This window comes from Arthroderma uncinatum, assembly GCF_011692745.1.
Source record: "Arthroderma uncinatum strain CBS 119779 chromosome Unknown scaffold4, whole genome shotgun sequence".
NCBI lineage: Eukaryota > Fungi > Ascomycota > Eurotiomycetes > Onygenales > Arthrodermataceae > Arthroderma > Arthroderma uncinatum.
Genome location: NW_022983866.1, coordinates 2,676,602 through 2,697,927, shown reverse-complemented (window position 1 = coordinate 2,697,927; position 21,326 = coordinate 2,676,602). Strand labels below are relative to the sequence as shown.

Sequence of the window (21,326 nt, the reverse complement as noted above, 5' to 3'; positions counted from 1 at the left end):
CCTTTGGGTAGAAGAAGTCGGCGGGGCAGGAAAGCCATTTGGATTTCGTTCGTATCGCGGCCGGCCCAATCCACCGCTGCCCGTTGATTCTGGCCGTGTTCTCTGGGAAGAACCAGCCTGCCCCATATCGACTGAAGCGATGTTGACGTATTAAAATGGATTGTAGGTCAGGGCACCATGTCTAGGAAAAAAATAATAATCAAAAGATGGTATCTATTAGCCTTGCGCTTCACATAAGCCGCATCTGGCGGCACTCCCGAACCGCACACCGTAATGCAAGGTAGGCAGCCACAACAAAGTGACAGCTGTCGGGTATATCTTCGGGAGCCCAGATACGTCGGTATCAGGGTCTGGACGGCTGCTGAGATCGATATAGAGGCGGCAGGGGGCAGGATATCGAAAACCTGACGCGGAGTTCAACTTACTTGAAACAACGCGGAGAACGAAACAGTCAGGGCGCTATCCTCCTATATTCCGAGCCAGTCGTCCCAGGATCGTCTCCAGGCAGGTTTCCGAGCGGTATCCGAGGGCATGCAGGCCGTAGTGCCAGCAGGGAGGTCGGCGCGGTGGGTGGGAGCGAGCTGAAGATGGGTTTTGTAGAAAGGAAGAAGCAAAAGCTCGCGGAGGCTCGTCATAACATTCTGGTCCGGACCAGAGCGACCACTCGTGCAGCTTCTGTCACCTCGAACTCTCGCGCCCTCGACAGGACACACAACTGCTGCCTCGCGACACAGCAGCTATTCGGGCATCACGGCCTGGCTAAGGATGCGGACACGTTATATCTACCACCCCGGAGGCCCGCCTACCGCTCTGCCCAGTCGGTTTCCCTGCGGAGCACAGGTTTCAGGCCTAACCAGGTCTATAAGGGTTCACGGCTGAAGAACTTGGCCAGCTCGATACTCGACACTACACTCGACACTACACTGGACACTACACTGGACACTACACTCTTCATTGCATCTCGAGGGCTGGAATACTGAAGTCTACGGATGGGGGTCTATTATCAGGATGGGATACCAAAGTCGAGGTTGCCTTTACCTTAGCTGCACGCACTGGGACACTGGGACACTGGGACACTGGGACACTGGGACACTGGGACACTGGTTGACATGATTCTAGTTGACACTGTTGACATGTCTGACACTTGACACTTGACACGCCTGGCACTGCTCCTGGCACCAAGGCCAGAACACATGCTTTCGAGCGGAAAGCAGCCGAAGATCTCGATAATTGAATCATCCTGCACAGGGGAGCTAATTTTGATTGGCCCTGAAACTGCGCCGCCTGAAGGTAGCCAGGCGGCTACCAAAACTTGTTTCAAGGGGGATCTCCATCGCCCTGGACTTACTCCGTAACTATATAGCACAAGGTCTGCTAGCGCGCGTGCTCAAGGTCAAACTTAGATACGGAGTACGTTCTCATTATATGGACATTCATGTATAACATCGTCAATGTTAACTTATCGCAAGTAGGTTCTCAAGTTATTTAAGCGATGCTAATCTAGCAAGGAGCCTGTTGCTAAATATGAGCACGAAGCATTAACCCTAACCTAATGGAGCTATGTTTATGGCTAAAGAATATGGTAGGGGACAATGATTATACTCGTCTTTGCAAGAGTTCTATATAAATACTGGCCAGATGGTGCAATATATCTAGGGAGACCTACAACTAGACATACGTCTTGTCTTATCCACCATCAGAGTTCATTATATATTATACTCTATTCTAGCCAGAGGGCTAGAGAATAGCAAAGACAGAGACCCTCGCCGACGTGCATCCATTTGCAATTCCCGAAAGCCCGACATAGCCGTTTGTTCTTCCGACCAGTCTCATATTTGGTATTTCTTTTGGGCCAGTAGTCAGCATGACATATGATCCCAATGATGGATAAACCAGGGGCCCATGTTGCCAGGTGAGGGGAGAGCCTCACTCCACAGCCTTGCTCTACAGTCTTGTTGTATACCTACGTTCTACTATTAGGATAATGGCTAAGTTCAAGTATAAGTACGAGCATCCTACCCCCCTCAACGCTGATGGTTTCATACAACCTCTGGCACAGTACTTTGTTGCTGGATGATTACTCCAATCCTGATTGAAAAACTTGTATAAGGTCGATTATTTGACACGGTGCAAAAATGTCATCATACCAGTTGTGGCCAGGTTGCACATAAAACTGGTTTAAACACAGTTGCCTCCTGGTGTCAATATCGGAAGTGATAGGAGTATTCTCTTGATTATACTCGTTCTCTGCTATTTACACTACGCTTTGGTCTTCTAATCAAATAGTGAAATTTATAGATGTGTCCTGATTGTTCTGGTTATAAGCAACATAACTAGAAAAAGTGTGCAGGTTGCCAAAAGGTAGATCAAGCAAACGGGGACTGTAAGTTATTGCTCTTTAATTGTCTTATATCTAACTTCTAAGAATAGTATTTAGGTTGTCTTATTTTAAAAGAAACGAAGGATCGCGCTTATCCTGACGGAGACCTGCTGGAGTATAGTTAGCCTACTGTAGTATATTGCATAGAAACCATATTGTATATTATTCACAGCCGCCTATTCTATCGGGGTTTTGCAGTGCTCGATACCCTTTGTCTATAAAATTTTATTTTCAGCTGCTATTATATATTAAGTTATTAAGTAACAAGTCTCCTATCAACTATGCGAAAAATGGCCAATCCTTGACCCCGTAAATGGTTCAGCTGGCCAGCCCTGGACTGTACATCGATCATCCACATGATCTCCAGACAGAGCCAACGTATGCTCAAGCAGACATGCATCATCTCCTATTGACGACCCAGACAACATTCTCGAGCCAGACCTGAGGACGCTGCGATGGCCGACCTGCAGTGGATGCATCTCGAATTCTCCACGGGTATTAAGATGGCAGACTAAACTGGCATCATCAATGGTCACTCGGTTCCCCAGTTTCACCAGATCCGGCTCTGTCCACGAAATGTCTGGATCTCCACTGACCGACAAGGCACAATTTGCACCAACAGTCGCCCCCATTGCCCGGTAGTACTGCGACAGATATGCCGTTCCAGTCAGTAATTTTAGGGCACCAACATCCCCGGGGTATCCAGAGAACATTCTCTCAATGGTTAGGAAGATTTGCCAGCGTTGGCAGAAGCTGCTCCGGTCCCAGTGAAAACTGCCTTCCGTACGTCGTCCCAAAAGTATCCACTTGGAAGCTATCTTAATTCCCAAGCTTGTGGCCGACAGCATGAGAACCATCAACGATACCACTGCGGTCAGAATCCCGTATAACAGAAATGGGCGCCACCATGACACTGCGAACACTGCCAGATCCGTCTGTAGTAATCGACCGATAACTAACAGTCCCGTCAGGATACTCACTACCGGGTATATCGCCCCGATTGCAGTGGCTAGGGCCGAATACACCACAATAGACCCAATTCCTAGGACATGGTAGTCTGCTTGACCTTCATAGAAAGCTCGTCCGAATGGTGATATAGTATCGTCATCATTCTCATCAGATTTCTCAGAAGTAACCTTGGTGCAGCTTCGATTTGACTTGAGCTGGGGAAATTGTATCGCGTCGCCGTTCTTACTTCCGGCCCATGTTGTGTTGTCTGGATAAAAACCGTTTCGACGTAGTAGTGCCCCGGATCCAATTGTCGTGCGTCTCCCAATCGTAGCACCAGGAAGGGCCACCACGCGGTCACCCACGAATGATCCGTCGCCGATGGTGATGGCCCCCCTTCCGGTCCCGTCAGATGTCACTAGAGAAGATCGCGATCCAAATACGACATCGTTGCCGACCTCTAGAAGATCATAATCTTCAACCATCATGAGTCCAGAAATTGGCCAGTAAATTCGTTTACCTACACGCGCACCGAGCATCCTCATTGCGACTGAAACAAGCTCATAGTGTGTTCCTATGATGTGCGTCAGTCGTGAGATGTCTCCATGCGGGAGAATAATGTCCAGGACGGCGCTTCGAATCTTCTGCCTTTCTGTAAGCTTGCTGTGTGGGCCCGGTTGCGGCCGTCCGCAGCACACATCCAACCCACGCTTGACGAGATACACAGCGAGAAACCAGGCAAAGGGGCCAGCAACAGCCCCGTAGATTATGGCCAAAAAGATATAACCAATCCTCGCGGGGGTCACAAACCAGAGTATCTGGCTTCGGAACATATCCTTTCCGACGGCCCGGTATTGGATAATGATGGGAAGGAAGCCGATTATCGATGGCAATCGCGAGAAAATTCCTACTAGCAACCGTAGGGGCCCGACAACCAACACATACCAGATCCAGGATGGTCTTGGGATCCGCGCAGAAGCCAGGTCACGGTACGCCTCTCTTGCATCCTCTGTTTCCCAGCTGGAAGAGTTTGGTCCTAAACATGTCCCTGGGGGAAGATAAGTCCCTGATGCGATAACTGTTTTGAGGCCAACAGTGCAGTCCTCCCCAATACGAATTGGTCGCAGGAGCATAGAGGTATTCCGTTCTGCGGAAAAGGGGCGACAAATGCAGTGATCTAGGACGGCATTATCGCCAAGGTCGATCAGGTCATACTCGCCCAAGGAAGCGAATTCATGGATTTGGACATTGCGGCCAATGCGTGCACCAAGGGCTCGATAGTATAAAATTCTGGACCAGTCGCTGTAGTTGAAGACACCCTATTACTAGTTAATAAATGCTCAAAAACGTTTGGATATGGTTAAGGGCTGAAATACCTTTCCGCACACTTGCAGGGCTTTCTGGGTCAGCCACCATCGCATATGATATGGACCCCACATGGGATACATTCCAGCACGATACCGGCCGATGACGAGCCACTTGAACACGATTCCCGCGAGGGGAGAGAAGACCGCCATTGCTTGCTGAGCTACTAGCCCTGTCAAAAGGAGAATGACAAGCCGTCCGCAGACGGAGTCGCGGACTTGCCAGCTGAATGTTCGGGACAGAAGGTACACGAATAGGAACCAACGCAATGTCAGGAAGAGTGGGTAAAAAACAGCTAGAGGGAACAGATTCAGGATGAGCACAACCAGGTTTGTAGAGCTGTAAGTTTTAGTACAGCCTGGGAGATCCTCCGGTTTAGTATTTTCTGTTTTTGGCTGGGCTGCAGCCGCTTCGACGATTGCCCCGATCTCTGCAACGGTGCTGTTTCGGAAGAGCACGTCTCCTGCGAGCCTGATATTAAATTCCTGGCGGAGACGGGAAACGAGACGTCCAGCGCTCAAACTATCTCCACCAGATGAAAAGAAGTCCGTGGTTGGTGACACGTCTTCTTGTGTCATTCTGAGAGCGTCAGCAAAGAGACCACAGATACGCCGTTCAGTAGGCGAGATGCCGGACTGGTTACGGGCGTGGATCGCAGCATCCACGGCAGCTTCGTCAATGAGCCCCTGAGAATTGACTGGGGGAGGCCCATCAATGGACTTGATACTGCTTGGGATAAGGTATCCATCCATGCTGGCGCGGAGGCGAGAGAGGATATCATCAATAGAGGTTTCATTCGATGAGGTCTCGAAAAGAATTGCCTGAAGGAAGCCATCGTTCGGGTTGGCCCGTAAGAGAATATCCGATATCCCAGAAACCATTGCGATGTTAGAATGCACAAGTTGGGAATCTATCACACACTTCTTTTGGTCAATCAAGACACTCAGCGGTGTGTCCGGCGGCGGACATTCCGCCTCATAGTGGCATTCAGACGTTAGAGTCTTGTCTGTGAGTGTTTCCAGGCCTAACCGGCGGCTTAACTGGATACGACGCAGCTTATTATGAGATTTCGGAACACCATCCATGTAGACCAGGACGACCGGCCATTTAGGCTGGTCGAGTCGGTCCTTCAAAGCTTCATGAATCTGTCGAAGATCGGGCCTCTTGCATCCTGCGGGTGTAACAATGACTGCACCCACAGCTTCCTGCAGCACGTCGTGAGGTGTGGAAAAGGCTAGAGCCTCTGTAACGCGGCCAAAAAGGATGGAGGAAGGATCCTGCGCTGCTGAAATGATAGCGTCTTCCACCTCCAGGGGAGAAATTATCTCTCCTCCACGATTAATAACCTCTTTACTCCGCCCAGTAATATAGAGGTATCCTTCTTCATCCATGTATCCGAGGTCACCTGTGTCAAACCAGCCTGCTGCGTCGAAGGCGGACTTATCAATGCCTTGGGGGGTCATATATCCGGTGAAAACCGGGAATCCTCTCACACATATCCTTCCAGTCGCACCAGTAGGAGCACGTTGCATCGGCTGTTCAATATCCAGAATGGCAAGATCAGGGCCAGCTGGGAGACCAGATGTCCCAACTCGTTTGAGGCTGTGGTCTAGTGGCGGCGCTGTGATGGGTGCGCATTCTGTCATCCCATAACTGGGCAAAACAACGCATCCGAAGGTGTTGTGCAGCTGAGTTGCGAGTGTTGGGGGCAAACCACCCCCTGCGTTACAGATGAATTTGATGGAGCTTTTATTGACAACATCCTTGCAATTCTCTGCTTCCACTAAAATCATATGATGCATAGTCGGCGTTGCATAATACCAAGTTGGGTGCCACTGGTCTACAGCGTCCCAAAAAAAACTTGGATCGAACACAGGACAGCATATAGTGCTCCCTTTGGAAAATATAGGAGCCCATAAACTGCGTACCATTCCCCCGCTAGTCAATGTTAGCTTGTAACTCTTATGGACAGTTTTCCCCCAGAACAAACGAACTCACATGTGGTGGAGAGGCATCATGTTCAGGCAGCGGGATGCAGGGTCCAGCCCTAGACTATCCGCTGTGAATATTACACTGGCAAGTAGGTTCAGTGTGGTTATCGGAACCATTTTCTTGGTGCCGCTTGTTCCGCTGGTAAACAGAATGATTGCTAGGTCATCTGGGCCGTTGGGGCTTGGCTGGGCATGAGTGGATGACTGGTTTGAATGGTTCACACATGATGTTTTGAAGGTCAAGTCATCTTGAGGGTGAACTGTGAAGACGGCAATCGAACCAAGCTGGAATCTCTGAACGTCATCCTCGAGCATCAGGATAGCGTCTGCGTCTACAGCTTTAATATCCATTTTTAGCTGTTCAGGTGTCACAGCCTTTGCCATTGGCACCAAAGTATAGCGGTTTGCTACTGCCAGAGTAGCGAGAGCCAAGGATGGTCCATTGGGCAAAACCACCATCACTCGCGGTTTTCTACCGGCTGAACACTTCAGTCCCAAGTCAAATGCTTCCACGAACTCCCGTAACCGCGCGTGGGATATCTCATTATTAAATTCGGTGTCAATTAGTGCTGGTGAGAGGCCATGGTGTAAAAAGTCTGATATAGGTGGTGTGAAATGCCTCATTCGGTGTTGTACTTGGTCGATCGTCGTTCTCCAGGTTGGGTCACTTCCGTCGCGGGCCGTCTCTGGCAGGCCCTTCCAGAGGTCCTGATAACAGCGAATGAGGTCATGGAAGGGCCAGGGCCCCCTCTCCTGGTCCAGTAGATCCTTAAGCTGATCAAAGGCATGCTCCGGTGGCCGCGTACGAAGACCTCGCAGCTGATCTTGTAATGTTAATCTGTAAAAGGGTGTTAGCTTAACTTCGAGCCCCCAAAACGGCATCATAACATACTGATTGTCCATCTTCAAAACTTGAGACTGAGAGGTTATCGTTCGCTACCAAAATTGAGAAAAAAAGACAGATGCATTTCGAAGGGGTTGTTACTTAATATATTGCGCTGCTAGCCTCTAGTTTTCTATCTGAGTGATACCATGGGGTCAACTACGGCACCTACCGTTCACAACACACTAGGGGTGCAACCCCGTCCCCCTCGAGTCCATTCCCTCAGGGTCCAAAATAAGATTTATTATCCCGGCAGAGATCGGTGGGGCATAGCTTCGGCTAGCCAGTGGAGTTAGATTTCGATTGCATCTCTCCTGCTTAAGATCCATCTATTCAGAGTGTTTCTGCCTTATCAAGCAGGCCTGTATAGATAGGCCATGAACTCCGTATGGAGAGCCTGTATGGAATCGCGAGTACGGGAAGATCGACAGATTTCAACTAAGAGTTGGTCTGTTTAGATTTTCACGAAGGGTGGGCCAAAAAAAAATAAATGGCGAGTTAGAAATATAATGCCTCCAAGCCGTGCGTCTTGGGGTTACAGCCACTATCCTTGAACGGCACGCCACCGGTTTTATCAAGGGGTATAAATGTTGTTGTGTCTGTGTGAGCTTTGAGATATTGAACAAACAGCTGAAATCTCCACAAACGGCCAGCTATCGCTTATTTCCCGTCCGCAGTTGGGCAGGTAGTAGCAGTAAAGAGTTCGTCGGCAATTTGTTAGAGTGTTAATATATTCAAAGGTTTAACATGGTAATAAGCCCAGATTTGGGCATTTACCGAAAGCAAGCCAGCAATATCCGTGGGACAGGCTCCGTCTATGCGCTCTCCTAGCTGCGACAGCCCGTCTCTGCCAACTCCGTATAAGCGCAGACGATGCGGATTCCGCTGATACAAATTTATTATGCGATCTGCAAGGGGAAACAAGAAAGAATGGTTGAAGCACTCCATCAGAGTCGAGTAGCGGCAGCGGTGGTGGTGCTGGTGCTACCATAAAACATAAAAGGCCAAGCAAATTCGCGTATATTTCCCATACCGAGCTTTCAGGGCCGGTAGTCCTGGTCGACTTAGGGTGAACGTGAAACCTAGGAACTTGATGCGTCCGGCACTTTCAAGGCTTTGATAGAACCCAAGGCGTTGTACTGGGGGCGGAGTAAGTCCTGGTGAGCAGGAATGCAGGGTATAAAATTCGCGGCTGGCATCTCGAGAATGCTAAGCTACTTGTCGCAGATCGAGCCAAAATGCCAGGGCAAGCGGTCGATATATCTTGCCTTATGCGGCCCCGCTGGCGGATGCAGTTCCTATAGGGAGAGACATTCCTCGGGGGGAGCCCGTAGCGTATCCCCTATCTTCATATCCAGCCTAGAGGGGGCGACTTGGGCTGCCGTGAGGAATCAGAACTGCGACTGCGCCCGGCTCGAGTGTTTCTTGTTGTAGCTATGTGGACTAGGAGTAGTTCGCAGTGGGTTCTCTCGGTTTCGACGCCGTCAGAACGACTCGACTCCGGGTTCGCCGTCTTCTAGAACACCTGTTCCCCCCTTGAACTGGGCTGAGATGTTGAAACTCAGGAGTTGTTCCCTTTTTTAGACGCGACAAGCTAGGTAAGGCTTATATAAGCTTGTTGCTCCTTTCGGCCCGGCGGTTGAAACGCCGACAGAGACAAGACAAGACAAGACACGACAAGCTATGCCCAGAGACGGGGTTTATGCGGAGCAAGAGTCTTGTTTGACCGGGTCGTATATCTATGTGAGGAGTGTCAGCTATAGGGCCAATAATCTATGGAATCTGTCCACGCAGCCGATCACAGGCGTGGGTTGGCTGGAGATGCAAGCCATGGACCGGTCAAGGCAGAGAGAGAGCCAGGTACGCTCAATGATATGGCATTGCAGGAGCCTGTGAGGAATCGTAGGCAGCTAAGAGTGGTGGCGGTTCTTGCTGCTCTCTTCGTCAGTATTATTCTTCCCGACACAGCGTGAGAGATGACTATCACTGACACGGAACGTTGAATGTCGAACGTCCAGTCAACACTCTTTATCTCGGCCCTGAATGTTACTATAGTTGCAACTACCATACCAACGATCACAGCCGATCTCCAGTCTGCTGCCGGGTATTCTTGGATCGGTGGTGCATTCACTTTAGGGAACACGGCCTTTTTGGCTGTCTGGGCCAAACTGTCTGATATCTGGGGGCGGAAACCGATACTTCTTACGCTTGTCATTTTATACTTTTGCAGTTCTATCATTTGTGCAACCTCGACAACTATAGGTATGTTAATAGCCGGCCGAGCGTTGCAGGGTATGACTTGCGGTGGTATCACACCCCTCGTTATGATTACTATTTCAGATATATTCAGTATGAGGTGAGTAGCCCCTACTACGCAATAGATCATCCAGATATTGATTTCTTATGGACTAAAATATGTAATAGACAACGAGCCTTGTATCTTGGATTCCTCCAGGCCATCTGGGCTGTCGCTGGAGGCGTTGGCCCTGTTCTAGGAGGTGCACTGACACAGTATGTTTCGTGGAGATGGATCTTCTGGATCAATCTTCCAGTTGCTGGAACATCATTTATATTACTACTTCTATTCTTAGACGTCCACAACCCTCGGACTCCGTTCATGGAGGGCATCAAGGCGGTCGACTGGTTTGGGAGCATTGCAATTATAGGAGCTCTATCAATGCCACTACTAGGGCTGAACTTTGGGGGTGAGCTGTTCCCCTGGAGCTCTCCTAGAGTTGTCTGCTTGATTGTCTCCGGATGCGTCATGCTTGGGATCTTTATCTTTAGTCAGGCACGGCTCTCACGGTATCCCCTTATGCCACTAAAGTTATTTCGTCGAAAGTCCAATGTAGCTTGTGTGGTCATTGGGTTCACGCAACTATTTGTAAGGCAAACTCGGGGTACTAAAATCTGCATTAAACAAAGGCTAACTGCTTACGTATATAGGGAGTTCAAGCGGCTGAGTTTTATCTTCCACTATTCTTCCAGTCTATAATGGAAGCTTCTCCAACTCGCTCTGGTGTCCTCATACTTCCTATGACTGTCACTGAAAGTATAGTTGGGATCATTTCTGGTCTGGTCATTCACCGTACAGGCCGATATATAGAGATTATCCGAGTTGGAACTATTTTATTCGCGCTTGGTGTCGGACTCCATATCCATTTCAGCGAAAGGTCATCTCTTGCTGAAATAGCTGGAATAGAGGTCGTTGCTGGGATAGGCGCCGGGATGCTCTTTGATCCCTCATTTCTCGCCTTGCAGGCACTTGTATCCCAGGATGACACTGCAACCGCAACTGCAACCTTCAATCTCCATCAAAATATTGGCTCGTTCATGGCCACCGTGCTCGGGGGTGTCCTCTTCCAGAATGGGATGAGAATGAAGGTGCCGACATTGAGAGACGCTGGCTTGTCAGAATCCCTCGTCGAACAACTTTCCGGGGATGCCGCTGCTGCGAATGTGAACGTTATCAAAACGATATCGGATCAGGTTCAGAAAATGGCTGTTAAACGGGCGTTTGCATATAGTCTAAGATATATCTGGATATTAGCGGCATGCCTGGCTGTTTGCGGCGCTACGGCGAGTTTTTTCGTTTCAACACAGGTGCTCAACACGGAACATACTGAAACGAAGACGGGAATTAAGAAGCAGGCACCTATCGATGCTGAGTTATCTGTATTGCCAATCGATAGTTGATAGCCCTGGAGCTATAGCGGCGAAATAATCAAGATCAATGTTGGAAAGGACTCGTTCGCTAAATGAATCATTGCTATATTTGCAACATATATTCGACAAGAAGGAAATTGCAGCTGCCTCCTAAGCCCTAACTGAGTACTACGAAGAAGTACAGCTCTATCTAAATTTGGTCTGCAGTCCGGTATACCACTTGAAGCCGATACTTGGATCCATATTCAGCCGGCTTTTACAATGAAGGACGTGAATACTTTATCGGACACCTCATTACCGAAGCTGGGAAATGTCAAGCATAGCGAAGTATGCTCTTTTATACAATGCTGTTCATCCGGGCCGAGACCAGTGGTGATGTATCCTCGTGGGCAGAATACATTCTAGCATTATACGCCTCATACCTTGCCATTTCAACGAATATCGATACTCCGTCACCAATTTTTATCCCTCTACGCGAGAAAGGGTAAAAGTCTACATATGGCTACCTGGGTCCGCCGTCATTTCCCTTCTCACACTTGACCTGAGGAAGTTATGGTTTACGGAGTGGCTATTTCCCATTACATAGAATATTTACCAACACCCGAATCGCAAAGGCCTCATATTTTGAAATTGTGAATTGTATACCTACGCCTGCACTGGGTCGAACGGCCATGTGACGAGTACGCTCGGAGATTTTACAAAATAATGCCCAGGCTTAGATCGAAAGGAACGGACCAAGCCTTCTAGATTGTTCCGGCCACGAACCGATAGTTACGGAGTATTCTCTAGGGAACTTCAGCCACCGGTTCATTCTCACCCTCCACTACACCAATACCCTTGGACATAGGAACGCGGAGACTCCTATTCCTCCATCTTGACATTCCGTTCCTGCCGCGACCACATATTACCTAATTTTTTATGACAAGCAGCGGAATTTGGTTTCTTTTATGCTATTTTTGTGCGATTTAGATTCATCCTTCCCGCTGCCGTCCGCGCCAGCATTTCTGGTATTTTATTCCATCTACGTGGTACAAAGACTTAACGAAAGTGGTTTGGTCTTTCATTACTCCTCCACGAGGGCAAAATAGAGGCCAGGCTCCGGGCTCCGAGCCTTGTTAGCAGCCGTTGGCTTTCTTTTTCGGCTGGTGTGGCGCTTTTCGGGCACGGTGATTAGCGCGTCAAGGGAGAGCACCAGAGATGATCACCAGTGACCAGCCAGCGGGATATATACCAGGGGGGGTTACTTGTTGGTTACAGAGCCAGTGTGGTATGGTTCTAGGAAAACATGGTAAAAGTCTCCGGGACTTTCTAGCACTGTTTGTGGGCAATGATCTATACTTAGAGCAAAGCTGATGCTAAAGGCATACGCTCGGAACATTTGACCATATGGCCCATTATCTACAATAATGATATGTAGAAATCAAGCGAATACTCCCATGTTATATTTGCACTACTGCGACGATGATTTTGACCCCTTAACAGCACCACTAGGTGCCCCTATTGTATGAGAGTTCAGCCTATATTTTATATATATACGTATAGTTACTCCGTCCCGAGAAATCTCCACGCTCCGGGCTCTAGATTGCCAAATTACGAAGGGATCTGATCTCTTCGGCGATGTCTATATCCACATTACCAAGTCAAGCCAGTATCGTCCGCCTCAACTGTATATTCTTGGTTCAGGCCCAGGATTCCGCACAAATCTAGATACACCTCCCACCACAATTCACGGATGAAACGATGGATTGACAGGGACAAAGCTCCAGCTGCAGGTGAAAATAGTGCAATTACGGTCGTTGACAAGGTTTTACCAGAATCTTGCAGTTGGATACGATGACATTTGCATTGGGCAGCGTGGTTGACTATGGAACTCCAGAGCCTAATGCAAGCCACAGCAGCTGCCTCTCTCCTCCTACGGACGTATCGCTCTCTGGTTATCGCTGATCCCGCCCAGCTAGTATATGGGGTATAGTTAGCAGCAGTCTAATCTTAGAAACGCCGAAGCTCTTACACTTTCTGCGTGAGTGTCGCTCTATCAAAAGGAATTCTCATCCTCTACGCCATGTCGACGAGTCCGGCGAGTGATAACGACGGCTAGATTCCTTCGTGCCGTCAGCAAGGACGATCAAGTCCCCAAGCATTTATGGAGAAAAAGAAAAGATACGAGCCAGCGAGCGCTAACTGCTGCACCGTGGGATGGTGGAGCGGATGATGCCCTCAAAGCCATAAATGTTGAGCAAGGCCTCAATTCAGAAGTTTTAGGAGAGAAAACACTGCAGGCAAACTTTCCGCTATCTGCTCCGTATGGATAGCCTCCTGACCCTGACATCAGGTTACGAAATCCGGTATCTGCGCGAACTCCGTATGGCTCTCGTGGTCGAGGTCGTGAGACTGAATCTGCGACTCTCACAGGGCAAGCAATCTAAAATGCTGTTGTTTTCTTTTGTACAGTACGCCCAACAAGAACCCTGGAGCCCTTACATGTGCACACATACATACGCATGCGGATGACATGGGCTAGTTCGTAGTAACATAGTTATCGTCCGCTCAAACCCTCCAATCCGCAGTTTGCATTCGGGATGGGGTTGTGCGGGCCACGTTGTTTTCCTTCTTTTACTTTTCGTTTCTTTTTCTTCTGTCCCCCCTATGAACGGAGTAGTATGTGCTAGGTAGGCTGTGAGGTCGAGGCACATGGAAAACATGTTTTGTCCATGTGCGCGGAAGATAATATTAGCTACTCGAAGAGTTTATGTAGTATAGGCTCGGGGAATATACGGACTTTACCCCGTATACTCCGTGCATGATGCGTCTTGGGAGAGGCGGCAAGTCAAGTTAGATTTGGTTACCCCTTTCCATATTTGATACCTGTCGGGGTATATGTTAGCTACAAGCCAGATAGATATAATAGAGAGACTTGCCTATGAAGCTTCTGTATATCCGCGTAAATCGCAATTCCGCACATGGAGGGTTATTCCTCCGTGATCCGTAGCGCATGGAGACACGGAGTGTACGGAGTACGGGGTGCGGGCATCAAACTGGCCTGCGTTACACTGCATACAATTACCATCTTTCTTTTTCTTTCGGCCAAGGGGACAAAGAAATTTTTGTCCCGTACGATAAGTATACGGCTGATGCTGCGCAAGCACTCCGTAAGTCCATTGTCTAGGCTAGGCCCCTTGCAAGGACGGGAGCGCGCTGTGGCCTAGCGACTCACACTCCTTGGTCTACCAGCAGGCAACTCTGTAGGTGTACGGAGTAACGAGGCCCGGGATGCCATGGAAGCTTTATCCCAGCAACCAAAGGAGCGGGAATGCACTTGGTGACTGCATAAATATGAAATTCTATAAGTGGTTCCCGCCCTTTCCCCTTCTTTCGTATGCATAATAAATATCCACTTCCTTATTCAGGAGAATGCTGAAACTGGTTCTCTCTGCCCTTTTCAAGAGCTGAGTCGCGGACATCGACACTAATTAGATCAATCATTCGCCGATGCTGGAAGTTATCGTCTGCTTTCTTTTGCGCCGTATCCTATTTATATCACTTGAATAAAAATCACCTCCTGCATCGTGGAACGACCACGCATGCCCAAAGTAGTGAGTGCATACGAGATATGGGATAAAGGGCGGGTAGATGATCAGCTAGTGTACGTTGATAGTCTCACGACGAAGTGGTCGGATCATAAGCAGTAAAAACGAACGAGAGACAACGATAGCCTGCATCGACATCATACTCGTACGCACGGCAGACCCAGGGGGGGCCATACATAGAGTTTTAGGTGACGTTCCAAGATATGTAGGCATGTAGCTGGGCCGGCCGCTAGCCATCCCCGGGGACTTGCTATATCGATCACAAGCTTTCGGTTGAGACCCGATAGGAAACCTGGATGGGATATATCATATAGGTGTTATGACGATTTGATACATGGTACATGGCCTAGATCCGAGAGAGGTCATTGGTAGGCGCCACGGTATCGGCAAGCACGCCTAATCGCAGCTTTTTCGATGTTTTGTTTTCGAAGAGAGGCCGAATTGCAGGTACACAGTCCACTAGCACGCCGAGGCCGTATTCCGAGGGATGTGACGGGCCTGGAGGATGATACAAGAGGCATCGAGCCCGTTTGCGTATGCGGTATCGGTATCAGCTCCGTGCTCTACAGCGGGTACTCCTGTCCCTTGATACTATTACTGGTGGCTTCACCAACCAGCAATTCCTGGCGCCGGCAAACCAAGAGGTCTCCAGGGCGCGGGCCGTTGCTTCTTGAGCGTAGTATCGGTATTCGTCAACGAAGCTCTGGATCTACGCCAGGCCCCGAGATACGAGATCTTGCGCGATGAAACCTGTCGAGATCTGCGCCAACCCGGAGACGCTACCGTTTCTGGCAAATCGGGCGCGTGTGAGCATCACCCAGGAGGACGAGGTGGAACAACGGTGGATGGCGTTGAGGATGGAGCAGACGAGGCAGATGAAGCAGACAAAGCAGATGAAGGAGGATGTAAGTGAGGATGAAGGAGGATGAAGTGGTGGCTGGAGCTTCCGGTCTGGGGAAGAAACTCCGGTTCCCCTTTGGGCGTACAAAGAGCTCCAACCAACGACGACGACGGAGAAACTAGACAGCAAACTAACCACCAGCTAACCAGGGACTAACCAGGACCTAGCTACGGACTAACACCGCGCAACGGCGAGGGCGCATGAGAAGAAACAAGCTAGTGTGCGAAGGATGGTGAAAGACCGGAAATACGAGTGGCAGCCATAGTCTCACTCACTCATACTCCGTACAGGCGCGAACCTGCGACATCTATTTCGTTTATTCCTAGACGGTTGAAATGAGCTCGTCGGCCAACAATCGAGACTCGAAAGGCATCGTGGAACTCTTGACTCCCGCCCCGATCTTCGGCTCGCGCGCATAATATGACGGTTGTGTTGTGGAACAGGGTTGACGATGGGAGCCCTCGACCGATAGATGTTAATCTCATGATCCTGGCTCAAGATGCCGAAATGATTTTCCATGGATATGAGAAAGTATAGCATACAGGGCACTCCATAGCTGGGTAGCTCTCAGGGTCATGCCGAACGGTTGTGGGGAGCTCTGATCGAGAATCATGCACCGGAGCATAAAAACGCTATACATTATGCTGGACGGGTACAGCTCCGGTACAGTCCGTTCACCAGAGGTCCCAGAGAAATAATCCAGCCATGACATAGCTCGTCAGCTTACGCCCTATTTCCCACATGGTGCAAAGTGGGCTTCAGTGCTCTCTAGTCTTGACATCCTGTCGGCATTACCGTTGGCCGCGGGGCTAAGAAGCCCGAAGATCGAGAAAAGAAGAAAAAGAAATACTCGGTCTCTCTCGCCCGTGGCGATGATCTCCACCATCGAGAAGCTGCAGCAGGGATTTTTGATTTGTTATTATTAATATAATATTCCTGGCCTATATGTGGCCTGCCCCCTTCTTCCCCCACCGTGTGGAACGACCTGGCTTTTTCGTTGTTACGGAGAAGAATGCTTTCTTTTTCTTCCTCTTTTCTTTTTGGCCATACTCCATACTTTTTCCTTTCCAGTCTTGCCTCATGGTGAGCTCGTTGCTGCCCACTGATCTGCTTTCCTCCAAGGGCCTGCTTTCTTCTCCTTAGCAGCAAAGTCACGACCTCCCGGCCACGACATGTCATCCGCCATAGCTGCTGAAACTTTTCTCTCTTGACGGCGTATACCGGGCAAGGAACAAGAGTAGATCGCGGCTCGTCTTGCTTCATTTTCCCGGTTCGTTGATTGGCGCCTTATACCTCTCAGCTTCTCGCCTCAGGGCGGCGGGCGGCGGACGGCGTTCCTTTTGTATTCCGTATTACTCCTTGACCTGATCTGTGTTTGTGCCTTCAGGCATGAACCTAGGTATCAGAATCCCATTCTGCTCTACCAATATCGCTGTCATTCTCTCTCCTACCTGTCATCCACTCTTTATCTCTCCCTTTGATACTCCGCCCCCATAACACGTCGTGCCACCAGCATTCCGACTGCCCCTTGTGGCTACCCATATTCTTTTTCACACGAAGTGGTAAGTTCGTCTTTACGATTCCTTTCGCCGTCGTCATACATATGCATTTAAACGCCCGTTGCAAGCTTGACTAGTTTCGTATAATCCGTACCCTTGGGCGTTTTGCTTTTTCTTTGCCCCTCCCCCATTCATACCACTTCTGGTTTCTTTTTCGTTATTTCTTTTCCCAAATCTTCGTCAGGCTACCGGAGATAGCAAAGAACCGGCTTCCGCGTTCCCTTAATTCTCCTTCCGCTTGCTTTTCCATCCCTATCTCCTTTCCCCCCCAACTTCCCATGCTTGTACCCCGGCCGAAGGGACGCCATGTGCTTCCTGCATCACTAACCGTACGAAGCACATATTCCCCTTTCCCTCGTGGTGTACAAGGAAGATTACCAGCACTTTTGCATACATGATTAGCATCCTGTCTCAGAATTACGCCAGGCGGAAGTTACTTTCTCAGCCTACTTTTTTTTTTTTTTTTTATTTATAACGACTTTTCCTTCCCTTGACCTTAATACTCAGTGATCCTTGGATGATCTGTGTGGGGTTCGGGCAAGTACTCGCAATTACCACTTTATATGTTGATCCTCCCGTCTCTTCTCACGCTTGGGCAAGGGTTTATTTACTTTTTTTCATTATATCAACGACCGTGAAGAAGAGTCAACCGCATGATTGGGTTGTGGTTTTACGCTTCTTATCAACTGCCACTCTCCCCAACCCTTTATATCTCTTTTAAAATCACCGACTTCAGTTCTCCGATTTTGTCTCAATAATACTCTTTCTACCTAATATTAACCCTTATACTCGGTTTCTCAGGTCCAAACAGCAGTGGAGCACTCCGTATTTCCAAACGGAGAACTGTGCGCTATACTGACGCATAAATCGACTTCAAGTGGCATGCTACCATCTATAAGCCTGACGTCTGTTCTTGATGCCTATACAACTTTATTTTGAACAGTCATAGTACCAGAATGGACCTCAAACCGATGGATGACAATATGGCCAACCCAAATTCCGCCCCTCATTCCATGCAGTCCGCGGGTCTATGGAATATGAGGCTCACACCGAACTTTTGGTTTAAGCCGCCAGGCATGCAAACCCACCAGCAGTCATACTCGCACCCGATGGCTTACTGGCACAACCCTCATTCCCTGCCAAACCAATCGATTCCTAACCAAGAGCCATTCCACGGACAGGCTATGCCTACTTCTCCGGCAATCCCAGAACAGAAGAAGCACAAGCGGACAAGGAGTGGATGCTTTACCTGTCGTGCTCGACGAGTTAAGGTAACTCCAAATAACTCACTTGTATTCCCTATTGCCAACCTGCTAACTGGTATATTGTAAAGTGTGATGAAAAACGCCCGACCTGTGACCGTACGTTTAACAGCCCGGATATTCTTCCTCTTCCAATTTCTGTCATCCAGTCCCATCAATATTCCTTTCCTCCTTCGTTCAATCTTATCCTTGCTTTTGATCCGCGGGGAGATAGTATATTTTATCGAATTTATTAACCATTTCTCTTTAGGTTGCAGCAAAGGCAAACGGGACTGTCTTTATCCTCCTCCACCTGCAGCGAGGTCAGGAAGCAGGCCTAGTTTGAAGGCTGAAGAGACATGCCCAGCGATTGCTGAGAGCGAATCCGAAGGTGACGAGAAACATCAAGATACTGCACGAATACCATCAAGCGACCACTCTCAGAGCGGAAAATCTCCTGAGCAAAAGACAGCGCGATATCCAGGCCACGGCACAAGAAGGAATACTGCAAGTCGCCGATCTCAGCAGATTGCTCGTAAACATAACGCCCTGAATTCGGAGGCCAAGATAACCACCGGTCAAGACACAAGTGCGTCCCCTGCGAGCGATATGACAGCACATTCTACGGGGTCCCATAGCCCTATGGCCAATGCCGATGCCAGCGTGGATCCATCCGTTGGTACCCCAGATTCCGCATCCAGTGTCGCAGATACCTCCAACTGCAGCGATGAAGTGCGATTTTTCCTTGGATACCATACACAACACATTACCCACTCACACTATATGATGAAATCTATAGCTGCGAAATTCATCAGTGAAGATATGATGAGATATGCGTTGGAGTACGAGCCTCTTCTCTATGCAGTGGTTGCCTTTTCCGCATATCATTATTCCATTCGACACCCAAACGGAAGGCTTTATACGTTCCTTCAATACTATAACAAGTCTGTTTCATCACTGCTTCATTCGTTAAAAAGCAGACAACCGCATAAAGATGCGACCATTTTGACGATACTTCAACTAACGACGTTTGAGGTATGCCCTTCAGTGCCGCATAACGACTGGATTAGACCACATTTTACTAATTATTTTACCTAGGAGTATGTTGGTGACTGGGTTAACCTGATAGATCACCACCAAGCTGCTCACCGCATGATTCTTGAACTATATTCGCCCGATAAAATTCTTGAGGACGACTTCCATATGCACATTCTACATTGGCACATGCGATACGATGTCATGGCGGGTTTAATGGCCGGAAACGCTGCAATATTAGACAGAGAATGGTATCTCGGAGCGGAAAAGCTTGCATATCAGTCTTCAGCGGAAGATAGCACCTCTTTGAGCAAAAAGCTCTTTGCCCTATGTGCTCGTAACAAGCGATGCGCCATGGATTTTGCCTCGCTTCTTGCCAAAGTGTCTCAAAATCTTATTTCCCCGGAGGAATTCCTTGCTGAAGGACAAATAATCAGGAAAACTATGGGCGATATGATTCACCAGCTAAGTTTAGAGAATGATCCCCAATACTTGGTTATGGACTACCCGGATAGGGTGGCTCTTGGTATCAATGATATTGTCGACCCATATGTCCCAGGATTGGTTCACACTAGCCCGCTGTGGGAAGTCGATTTGGTAAAACTGGAACTCCGAAGCAGTCTCTTCATGTTCAAGTGCCAAATTGATTTGATCACGCAGACTCTAGAAGTATCGGAGTTGTCGAAATTTGCATTGGAGCAGTGCCAGCTCGTTGAAACGATAAACCGGCTACGGGACAAATCTCCGATGTTCCCACTTATGTTTCACAATGTCGTGGGATTGATCTGTTTATATATACCCCGCGACGATCGCCATAGAATGTGGTGCCGAAGGATACTCGCCGAGATAGAGCAGCACGGGTGAGTTGTGTACTTTCCCAAACTTGTTCGACATCTGCTTACTCTTTTTTCAAAACAGATATATATATCCTCCCGCATTCCGTAACAAGGTGGCAGATATTTGGAAGCAACCTGAAGTTGCTGACTGGTGGCTGCCAAATGGTGAAGGATATCCAAAACTAGTCCGAGAAATCCGAGAATGGACGGCGGAACGCACCACAAACCCTAGAGATAACTTCAGAGAGGCAGTGAGGGATATTCGGTCTATTTTTGGTAGAATGAATTGCTCGGATGACAGTAGCCAAGCGAGTTCACCCAGCGCAAATAGCGCAGCGCAACAGGGGTTATCGCCTGAGCATCAGTCGCCTTGAGGAGTATACTTGCAGAGTATGGGTTACATTTCATCACCAATTGGGTTACAGGGGATTTCCATATCAAAGGGCGCCACTAGTCGATGACACGAATATATTGCCATGGAGAGAATGGCAATTTACGACATTTGCCTTCGACGGCCGCTCGATATATGCCCACCCCACACGAATAGCTATCTCAATAGCATTCCACCTTGCATCAGCAAAGCCGAGACGGGACGCCGTTTGGTTTAGTCCATGCAACGCCCTCCGCGCTACAGCAGCCAACACAGGCCACTCACACAATTATTGCGGATAACTTCATAGCTACGAGAGCTTTGATGGATTAAGCATCATATCCTCGGCGAGTTCGAAGATGGTGGGTATATTGGCCCTAATTGGAAGATCCGTCCAATTAGAGGATTGATACGGCGCTAGTATCTTAGTATCCGCCTGTATTTAAGAGCATAGGCATTGGCATAGGCACAGGTGCCGTCTTCTTGGCCATTTGTCCTTGCACACAACTTCTGTAATATAATTTGAGAATTTAGGGTAGATATAAGGGCGAACTAAAAAGGTTA

General features: G+C 48.8%; 4 protein-coding genes across 4 annotated transcripts; 3 read left to right on the top strand and 1 right to left on the bottom strand.

The window, feature by feature from the left end:
• Positions 1 to 2,655: 2,655 nt before the first annotated feature.
• On the bottom strand, positions 2,656 to 7,587 carry GIQ15_06171 (uncharacterized protein; the record flags this gene model as incomplete). The annotated part of the gene is made up of 4 exons (XM_033553588.1): positions 2,656 to 4,647; positions 4,705 to 6,631; positions 6,692 to 7,522; positions 7,577 to 7,587. The coding sequence occupies 4 exons, from the start codon at positions 7,585 to 7,587 to the stop codon at positions 2,656 to 2,658; spliced, it is 4,761 nt and encodes a 1,586-aa protein (XP_033404732.1).
• A 2,331-nt stretch (positions 7,588 to 9,918) lies between these two features.
• On the top strand, positions 9,919 to 11,263 carry GIQ15_06170 (uncharacterized protein; the record flags this gene model as incomplete). Its single annotated transcript, XM_033553587.1, has 3 exons — positions 9,919 to 9,923; positions 9,992 to 10,451; positions 10,514 to 11,263. 3 exons carry the CDS (start codon positions 9,919 to 9,921, stop codon positions 11,261 to 11,263), a joined length of 1,215 nt encoding a protein of 404 aa, XP_033404731.1.
• A 4,300-nt stretch (positions 11,264 to 15,563) lies between these two features.
• On the top strand, positions 15,564 to 16,140 carry GIQ15_06169 (uncharacterized protein; the record flags this gene model as incomplete). Its single annotated transcript, XM_033553586.1, has 2 exons — positions 15,564 to 15,725; positions 16,048 to 16,140. 2 exons carry the CDS (start codon positions 15,564 to 15,566, stop codon positions 16,138 to 16,140), a joined length of 255 nt encoding a protein of 84 aa, XP_033404730.1.
• A 2,096-nt stretch (positions 16,141 to 18,236) lies between these two features.
• GIQ15_06168 (uncharacterized protein) lies at positions 18,237 to 20,420 on the top strand (the record flags this gene model as incomplete). The annotated part of the gene is made up of 4 exons (XM_033553585.1): positions 18,237 to 18,551; positions 18,614 to 18,641; positions 18,889 to 19,556; positions 19,620 to 20,420. 4 exons carry the CDS (start codon positions 18,237 to 18,239, stop codon positions 20,418 to 20,420), a joined length of 1,812 nt encoding a protein of 603 aa, XP_033404729.1.
• Between the last annotated feature and the right edge of the window lie 906 nt (positions 20,421 to 21,326).